The sequence below is a fragment of the Camellia sinensis genome, chromosome 11 (genome assembly GCF_055761805.1).
Source record: "Camellia sinensis isolate YWXY chromosome 11, ASM5576180v1, whole genome shotgun sequence".
Lineage (NCBI taxonomy): Eukaryota > Viridiplantae > Streptophyta > Magnoliopsida > Ericales > Theaceae > Camellia > Camellia sinensis.
In genome coordinates this window covers 38,283,967-38,293,999 of record NC_138971.1, presented here as the reverse complement: position 1 = coordinate 38,293,999, position 10,033 = coordinate 38,283,967, and the positions used below count along the sequence as shown (strand labels likewise).

Sequence of the window (10,033 nt, the reverse complement as noted above, 5' to 3'; positions counted from 1 at the left end):
GCTGCGGTCTCCATGCCGGCGTTGGGTCAGCTGTGACGGTAGGTTGCTCAGTGGAAAGTTCGGTAATCAGCTCGGCAGACGGGTCTGTGCGAGCTCTTTTGCCAGCCCGGTGTGTTGCTTGGCTTGACTGTCCGGCAGCTGGAGAAGCTAGGGCGACCACGGCGCCCCTTGACTGACCGGAGGCTGGCGAGCGGATGACAACGCTCGGTACCTCGGCAGACGTTGCGGTGAGTAGGTTTTTGATTCGGCTTCGTTTGGCCACCTCTTGCTCTTCTGTCAACCGGATTAGTGGAACGTCTAGCAAAGATGGATCTGGAGGAGGTGATGGAGCACGGAGAAAGTCTGTAACTTTACTCTAGCGAGGAGCAGAGTATCTGTAGATTGGAGTGTAACCGAGCAACTCGTTGCAATCTCGGTCACGGTAGCGAAGTGTGGTCCTGATGGCTTCGATGTTGGGGTATTGGTAATTTGCTTGCAAGGCCTGGATTGCTGCAAAAGAAACAAGAAAAATGGTTAAGTACAGAACTATGAAGAAAGTAAGCTAACCAAGCAAGTTTGAACAGCTTACATGTGGAACCAAAGTTCTTGCTTATAAACCAGCCCGGTACCTCGGCTGTTTCATAGTTGCCAGACACCCAGAAGAAATCGTCATCATGCAAGTCCTTGTCTGGTGTGCCGGTCACAATTTTTTTTTTGCCCGGCCTAATCTTAAGGTAGTAGGTAAGGCCATCGCCAGTGTGCCCCAGGGTATACTGCCACAGTATCTCGGCTAAACCTAGATTTATGCCTAACCGGTTGTTTAATTCATGCACACTGTTTACTATCCGGTAAGTGTTGGTGGACACTTGAGTGGGTGCAAGCCCGGTGCAGCGCAGAAATTCGGTGATTAGTGGATTGAGCGGGAAACGGAGGCCTCCTTCGATGATGGACAGCACGGTGAAGGGGCATTGTTCTGTTCTGCCCCAAGGCGTGGTCTCTTCTTCTGCGAGCTCAAGGTGGACGTCGGCCGGGATGCCGTACTCCTCCCTGAACGCAGCTAGCGCAGCTGGAGTATCCACCAGGAAGCGGAATTTCCCCATACGGCCGACTAATCTAGCTCGGCCGAGGTGGTTTGGCACAGACTAGGAATGGGTGGCAGTTCGGTCCTTATGAGCCTCAGAATTGGTCTTTGGTCCCCTTGGATTCTGCAGGAAAAAGGATGGCAAGCATAAGAGGAAGCGCGGTCGCGCAAAACGAGCTTGACTTTAGCTCGGTCATGGATTGTGCCAAATCACCACGGTCGTAAAGTCTAACCAGGAGCTCGGTCGCCCAAGCGGACCAGTTGTTAGCCCGGTCGAGCGGCCAAGTCCTATGGCCATTCCGGTTTTTGCTAAGATTACAGCAAACTATTTCTTGGATCAAATGAAGATCCGAAGCCCGGTCAGCCCCAGATCCTCAGTGTTCTTCAGGAAAAATGAAGAATAGTTTAAAGAAAAACGAAGAAACTAAGGGGCATTGAAGGTTGTGGGTGGGGAAGGCCCTAAAACCTACGGATTCGGTACCAGAAAGGAAGAAATATCAAATGAAAATGACATGGGATAAAGGACTTACCAAGATTTGGTGCAAATGCAGTTCCTTCCAACGCAAACACAGAGCAGGAACGAGAATGGAAGCTTGGCGAGGGCACAGCAGCTTCGAAATGCTTGGAATGCCTGAGAGTCAGTAAGGATCAAAGGAAGAAGGAAGACGCATGTTTATAGGGGCGGTGAGGCTGCCCAAATTCAAAATTGAGGGGACGGCTGGGTTGGCTGCTCGAGGACCAACAGAGGATTGACACGTGTCCCCATTTATGGCAGCATCAGAACTGAAGAGACAGGATGAAGAGTCGAGGGGTCAACCGGGCAACTTTTGGAGACAGGAATTTCAACCGAAGAGTTGAACCGGGCAAGTTTTAAGAACAGGAATGTCAACTAGCTCGGTCGCCATTTCGCATATAGAGGACCGAGGAAGTATTATCCCGGTCAGGATAGGTAATCCCAGTCACGCTTCAGTAGACGGAATTAAGGGGCAATTGAGAGGGAGATTAATGATATGGAATTGGGCCAGACAGATTTGGGCGGGACAGAGTTGTGCCGGACAGATTTGGGCCGAACAGGTGTTGGGCCAAGTTGTGTGGCCCGGCCTTGAAGGAAGCTGTTCGGTTAAGGCAGCGCGTGGATTGACCGAGCTGCAAGGATCCGTGGTCACGAAGCCGGTCAGGTGAAAAGTCCAGCGCCAGGAAAGGCAAGGTTGGACCGAGGTACTTGTTTGCTCGGCAGGTCGGGCGACCGCAGACTACTGTGAGTTGTCTCGAGCTCGGCTTTGCCGAGATGTCGCCGAGTCTGGTCCTCATCTGAGCTTAGCTGTTGGAGTACTTGGGCATGAAGCGCAGCATGGCAGACGATGACCGAGATGATACTGCCCGGCTGCCGAGCTCCCAGGAGCATGGGCAGGCAGTTGGGTTAGGTGGTGCTCAGCAAGGTTTATGCTAACAGATGGGATAGCAGTGCCACGTGTTGAGAGATCACTGGGAGTAGATTTGGGGCGCGGAAGGTATATAAGCATGTCTGCGCCCCCCATACGCAGACAGATGAACATTTGGTGAGACATACACTAAACACTGAAGACTCTCCCTTCTCTCTATCTATCCCCTGTGTGTATATTCTAACTTGATCGTTGGAGGGGTTTTCCGGCCACACATCGCCGGGTAGCTCACCGATGTTGTGCTCGCAAGTGATCGGACAAAAACGGAGCTCGAAAGAAAGGAGTACGGGCTTACCGGAATATTTGTTCCCCGTACATCTTGTAATCGGCGCTACAGCCCTAACATAACAATCAAATTTAAATTTTAAAATTCAATGAAGCTAATCAACATATACTTACCGAGTAAAACATGTCACCATTTTAAAATTGACCTAATGTGAGCTTTTTATTTTGTCATTAAATAATTCAAATTCATGTTTTTGGGTTAATTTCGTCAATATTACAGTAAAAAAAAATCTACAAAAATAACTATAATTTGCGGCATACTAACCAAGTTTGTTAATGTTTGACTTTTAGTCAAGACCTTAGTTTTTCGAAAACTACATTTGTAGCAGTCCACGCACGTAGTTTCCTTTCTAAAGGAAAACATTGGATAAAAGCCATCATAAATTCAAGAAAATTTTAGATACTCGTTCAACTCTATTGATGTATATTCTGTGATAAAAAAAATTTAAAAAAATAAAAAATAATTTGTTTGACTTTTTGAAATATTCAATCTCAATTTATTAAGTATTAGTCGAGTTTAAAAAATTGAGTTTGAACTCTATTCATCAAATATTTGAAAAACTTAGATCACGTTTGGTTTTATTTTCTGAATTTTTTTTTTTAGAATTCTTTTTGAAAAACTAAAATTATTTTGACAAAAATAAATATCAAAAATATTTTTCAAATTTTTAAAAATTAATTTTGCTCTCCAAAAAGATAAAATTATATAAAAATGATAGTACTTTTGATTTTTTTTTTCACAAAACTAATTTTTAATTATTTAGAAAAAAAAATTTAAATCAATTTTTTGAAGATCAAACTAAACATGACCTTAATCTTGGCTTGAGTTAACTCAAGTACATAAATGTGTTGAGGTCGAGCTTGAGCTCTTGAAGTTCAAAGAAAAATTAAATTTGTACTTTAAAAAATAAAAAAAAGAAGAAGTGCATATTATGATCCCAAGTGTTGATGTGTTAGGTCATTGAAAAATGTCATATATAAATAGGGAGACTTATGTATAGGTCTTAATAGATAAACTTATTGTCTAATAAATCTTATAAAAATTAATGATATTTTTTTATCAAACATTATTAAAAAAATGTCACTAATTGTTAATTTTTAGAGGCAGTTTAAAAATTTTGTCACAAAAAATGTCACTAATTATGAATTTTAGCGATAGTTTAAAAAAAATCATTACAAAAAAGTCACTAATTCTCAACTATCAGCAATAGTTTAAAAAATCCGTTACAGAAATGTCACTAATTATAATTTTTAGCGACAATTTATAAAAATTGTGATTAAAAAACATCACTAATTGTCAATTTTTAACAACATATGCAAAAATATCATAAAAATTATTTTAGCAACGATTTTACTATAAATTATTTTTAACAGGAGTTGATGAAAATTAAATTTAATTATTAAGACCTATTAATAATTTACTCATATTAATATGCATACTTATATATAATAAATATGGATGGCATAGGCCTTGTTAGCTAGGCATATTATTCAAAAGGTTCTGTTTTGTTTTGGTCAGGAGGAGAAAATTCAAAAACCAGTTCACAAAATTAATTAGTTTTGTAGAAACTGTATAAAGTTTGAAAAAACAGAAGTGATTTTAGGATTCTGAACTAAAAAAATAAAATAAAATAGATATTAGAAAACAACATTTTTTTATGTTTCTTTAAATTGATTCTTTTTAAGTCAATTTATTTTTTTTATTTTTTTGAAAATTATATCCTAAAAACATAAATCTAATAAATATTTAATTATTTTTAGGCAAAATGCATGGGAAGTGAGCGAAGCCACCGACAGAAGACATAATCCACGTAAACTGTTCTTTGACTTTTTTTTCTTTTTTCTTTTTTCTTTTTTTGGGAGGAGAAATTACTTGATAGTGAGGCACAGAAAAAAAATTACAAAAATATGATAGATGCAAGTAAATTTATGGTAAGGTCCAAATAAAAAGTTGTGGGGTACATGTCTCACTTGCCCTCCTCCATGTTTGTATTTTTTTTTTACTGTCCAACTGTTAAGTAATTCTTCTCTTGTTTTTTTTCTTTTTTTTTCCTTCCCGTCATGTGATTTAATTTATTGAAAAATTACATTTTGTCCCATTTATGTTTGTCTATTTCTCATTTTGATCCTTGAATTTTTTTTAGACAAGTTACAAATAGGTGGGACGGTCATGAAATAATTATACTACAAACAAGAATCTTTTTATGTTCAACTTTCACACACAAGAAAGACTTGCACCACTATGAAAATGTAATTATTTATCTACTGCTTCACTGAAATACAATTTTTATATTTTTCTATTTTGGTTCTTCCTATTTTAAGTTTTTTTCAATTTATTCCTAAAACTAATTTATGTTTAAAATTAGGCTAAAAAAGTCACATTTGTTGCATTTATTCTATTACGATTTAAATTTATGTCAGAGATGTGAGTTATATATAATAAAATATTTTTATAGCATATGATTGCTAATGTGTCATTTTTTTTATTTTATTTTAGACATAAGCTAACTTTTGGAGAAAATTGAAAAAAATTGAAAGATGAAGGACCAAAATGAAGAAAAAAAAAACTTTAATGGTTAAAGTTGAAAAATAGGAAAACATAAAGAGGCAAAGTACAATTTTCTCAAATTTATGAGATGAACCGACATTTATTGAGCGCATTGAAATTAATAAGGCTAAAATTTCAAGCCCCTTCTCAGGGAATTAGGGATGCTGCTGAGCACGCGAGCACAACACTAACCATTACGTCACTTTGTCTCTTTATTAAAGAAAAGGACATACTTCCTCCGTCTCAAAATAATGGTCCCTTTTAGGGAATCTAACTTTTTTTTGATAGTACAATTATTGCATTTGAAAAAATTTGATTTTTCAAAATTACCATTTTGATAGTATATTTTTTGAGAATATCAATGTCATGATTGTACTTTTTATATTGTTTATTAATTTAAAAGAATGGCAAAATAAGAAATTTACATTATTTTTGTACTTGATTTTTGAAGAGGGACTAATATTTTGGGACAATAAAAAATGAAATAAGAGACTAATATTTTGGGATAATAAAAAATGAAATAAGAGACTAAGGCTCTGTTTGGTTGTGAATTCAAAATGTAATTCCACATGTGTATTTCAGTATGATGTTTGGTTGTGTGTTTGGAATCAACTTTCCAAACTTCTGCAGAGAGCTCTGTATTACAGCCGCATTTTTTGTTCAAATTTTGGCCAGGGGAAGACCACGCGGACGTCCTTAGGGACTACCGCCCGGACGTCCATGGGGACATCCACCTGGATGTCCTCTGCTGTACAGGAAATTTTTTTTTTTTTTTTTTTTTTTTTTGCAATTGATTTATATAATTGGAAAAAAAAAATTTGAAATTTTTTTAATTTTTAATGTGCTTTAAAATAATTTTGAGTTGTATATTTAGTTATGAGTTGTAAATTTTTGTATCACATATCAAATATCACATCAACAATTCCCCACTCAAATCAAACATCTTTTTCAAAACTATTTTCAAAACTCTTTACCAAACAAATTTTCTACACTCAAATCATAATTTTACAACACACAAATTCAAAATACAATTCATACTCTCAAATCACATTTACAAAACACAACCAAACGCAACCTAATATTTTGGGACGGAGAGAGTATATATTATTTAAACAATCAATATATATTTATATACACCCAAGTGGTGTCATCATTAAATAAAATTAAAAAAAAAAAAAAAAAAAGCCACACTATGGGCATGTTTGATTGGGTGGATTAGAGTATGTGATTAGGATTATTAATCTGTGGGCCCAATTATCCTATGTTTGTTTTAACATTTTGGTTTAGGATTATTAATCCAATGGATAATTAATCCAACAAATTTGTAGGATTATTAGTAATGGGGTAGGGGTGGGATTATTAATTCAATGAATATTAATTCAATTGGATAGTGAATACCACACTAATTTAATAGGATTATTAATACTTCATTATTAATCTTGTGAATCAAACATGACCTATATGTATATAAATCTAACTAGGTGGATGTCATCATCTCACTTTACTATGTGGTTCTTAATATCATAGTGAGAAAATAAATAATGTCCATTTAATTTAATTTATGTTTTTTATTAATTAATGAAGTCACGCAATTCTATATATATATATATATATATGTATGTATATGTATATTTGAACCTATTTATCCAAACAAGAAGCAAAATGACCAAAAAAAATGACTACTTCAAGAATAACAATATAATTTGTCAAATCAATAATTAAAAATAATAATTATCAAGTTATGCCAAAAACTATAATATGTCAATCCAAAACAACACTAAAAAAAATTCCAAGGCTCAAACAAAATTCTATAAAACCCATTTGAAATATTCAAAATATGTCTCAAAAAAATACCATTATCTAAAAATTACGGTAAAAATAAAATAAAAATACTACATTTCAATTATGTGGGGGATGTTGTGAATGACTAAATTTTTTAAAAGAAGTTTCATTATTTAAGAATGGCTCGCCTCTCCTGGGATTGATCTTTCTTTCATCAAATGACATCTCCTGGAAAAATAAAAATGAATAAGTGTGAGAGAATATATTAGAATCAATTTATTTTTTATTAAAAACAAACTACATTACAAACTTAAGAAAATTGCATACCTGAGAAGTTTGTGAATTAAATAATATTTGTGAAGATAAGGGGGTAGACTGTGGGTAATTTGATGAGCACGCAATGTTAGTATCGTTAAGCTTGAAAAGATTGTTACCATAATTCATCAATTGTGGCCAATAGGGCATCCCAACATCCTAATTCATAAAATACTATTAGAAGTAAATATACTATTATAAGAAAATTTAAATATAAAAAATAAAATCTAACCTCTGAGCAACATAAAAACGAACTTTGAACATTTAACGTGTTGCTTGATTGGCCAATTTTCTAAAAAAATTATAACATTTATCAATACATTGCAGGAGTCAAAAAGAAAAAAAAAATTAGAATCAAGTAGGTGAACAATACCTTACTAAGGCCGGTAGGTTGTGAAATAATTTTTGTCTTTTTATTAGTCTTCTCATGCCAAGGTTTTAATCTGCCCCCACCCTTCTGTGGACCTTGTTTTTTTTTTTTAAGCCTTTAACTCGTGCAAAGTTAAGATTAGAACTCATATCAATGTTACTTCCACTATCACAAGCGCCCGCATCATCAAATGATACCATCATTTTATTCACTTTTGCACATAGTTCCTTAATCCCTTCATTAACCAATTGATAAGCAGGCTTATACTCAGATGCTTGAGTTGCTAGCTTTAGCATTCTAGGACAATGCCGATATCTCTAACTTGGGATTATTCTCATCCACTTCAACTTTTTCTCCCTTAATTTCACCACTCTTGGCATCTAATCTCCATCGACCTTATATGTACCTCTCAGGAATTTTTTATAACATTCATTCTATCAAGTGCCTTAATTGCATGACTACATAAAATTCCAATGTTTTCAAACTTTTGACAAATGCAATGAATTTTTTGACAAATTTTGTCTTCTCGTAACTCATTAACTCCCATTTTACCCTCCACAATATACTCTCTATCATCATCATACAAGCTAATCATGTACCGAACTTCTCCTTCCAACTTATGGCATTGCTTCACTTGACAACAAAGAGACATGTCCAACTCATTATGAAATAAGTCAAAGATAGGAGGGGTGTACAAATTCGCAACTTGGTTCAAAATAGGAGACTTTTTCAATTTCGTTCTCGGCAATTGTTGTCTAGAATTATATATAGCTTTTACTTCTTCGTACCACTTATCTAGAACAATCTGGTTAAAATGGGTAAAAAATTGAACAATATTATGATCAGCTTGCAAATACCTCTTTAATGCTGCATTCAGGCTTTTACTAAGTTGGGTGCTTCGCATTCCTGCAGTGAACAAATATTTCATGTATATATTCACCCACTGCTCTCTCTTTTTCCAAGTCTTCTTTATCCACGCATTCTCATGCAAGTTGTATTTATCAATCAAAGACTCCCAAGCTTCAATTAACTTATGTTCATCCTCGTATCTAAAAATAAAAGCTTTGAAATCATTACCAAATTTTGAACCACTCTTATACAAGTGCCCTAAATGCTTCAAAGCATTTTGCATTAGGTGGAAAGTGCATAATCCATAGAAAACCTTAGGCATGACTACAGATATTGCCTTAATGGCCTGATCTTGGTCTGCGAAAAAACATCTAGGCTTTTCCCCCGACATTGCATGCAAAAATGTTTCAAATAACCACTCAAATGAAGCTGTAGTTTCATCATATAATAATGAGGCACCAAAAATCGTTGTCTTTCTAAGGTGGTTAAAACCAGTAAATAAAGCTAGTGGCCAATACTCCTTATTTGTTCGAAATGTTGTGTCGAATGATACGACATCACCAAAAAGTTCATAATTTGTAATCATCTCATGGTCAATCCAAAAAGTATTAGTAATCATCTCATCCACATCCAATTGAATTGCGTAGTAAAAATATGAATTTTTAGCTGCATGTTGCTAAAAATATCTTAATAAACTTCCAACTTCCCTGTATTGCAAATTTTGTCGTCTTTTTCCACACAAGTAGCTTTGTTGGTCCTCTCTCATGAATCCTAAATTTCTTTTCCCCCTGCTAAGGCACTAATGAGATCATGTGATGCTGTAAGAGAGATACCAGTGTCATCAGCTATATCAACATTCAAAGCATGAGTCTGACATAATTTTCTTTGAGATGGTATCAAATGTGTGCACTGAGAAAGATGCAAAGGATGGTTGTGGTTGTCATCAAACTTTTTCACTATCCACTTCGACAAGTCTCGATCCAAAGATACATACATAAATGCATTGCACTTTGTTCTTGTCTCGTGTTTAGGATGATTTACAATCATTTACCATTTATCTTTTTCTTTTTCTCCCTCCTTACAACAAACAAATTTCTTGTTAATCATAACACCATATTTTCTACTTTTGCTATGGTAATCTCTTCTAATGCCAGACTACATAATCCTTCCATATTCATTATAGAATTGATATGCGACTTCCTCTGAATGAAATTTCATGCCAAGACATGGTGTTTTTTCTTTGGTCAACTCCTTCATATCTTTGCTACAACCCTCATGTCCACCATTCTCCATTTTAACACCAACAAATCTAAAAAATTGAGAACAAGTGTAAAAGTAAAATAAAATATTAGTCTTTATTTATAATTTTTTTATTTTTTATT

At 35.0% G+C, this 10,033-nt stretch overlaps 1 protein-coding gene across 1 annotated transcript; it reads right to left on the bottom strand.

Annotated features, from left to right (window-relative positions):
• Window positions 1-355: 355 nt before the first annotated feature.
• LOC145802274 (protein FAR1-RELATED SEQUENCE 5-like) lies at window positions 356-9,042 on the bottom strand. The gene is made up of 2 exons (XM_082894960.1): window positions 8,355-9,042; window positions 356-489 (listed from the first exon to the last, which is right to left on the bottom strand). Exons 1-2 carry the CDS (start codon window positions 9,040-9,042, stop codon window positions 356-358), a joined length of 822 nt encoding a protein of 273 aa, XP_082751086.1.
• Window positions 9,043-10,033: the final 991 nt, after the last annotated feature.

What these genes read in the sequence shown, in the direction of transcription:
- LOC145802274 (XM_082894960.1), bottom strand. Translation starts at nt 9,042, where the DNA reads ATGTCGGGGGAAAAGCCTAGATGTTTTTTCGCAGACCAAGATCAGGCC. An exon ending in TAGAGAGTATATTGTGGAGG is followed by an intron (nt 490 to 8,354) that starts GTAAAATGGGAG and finishes TTTCTTTTGCAG; the next exon opens with CAATCCAGGCCTTGCAAGCA.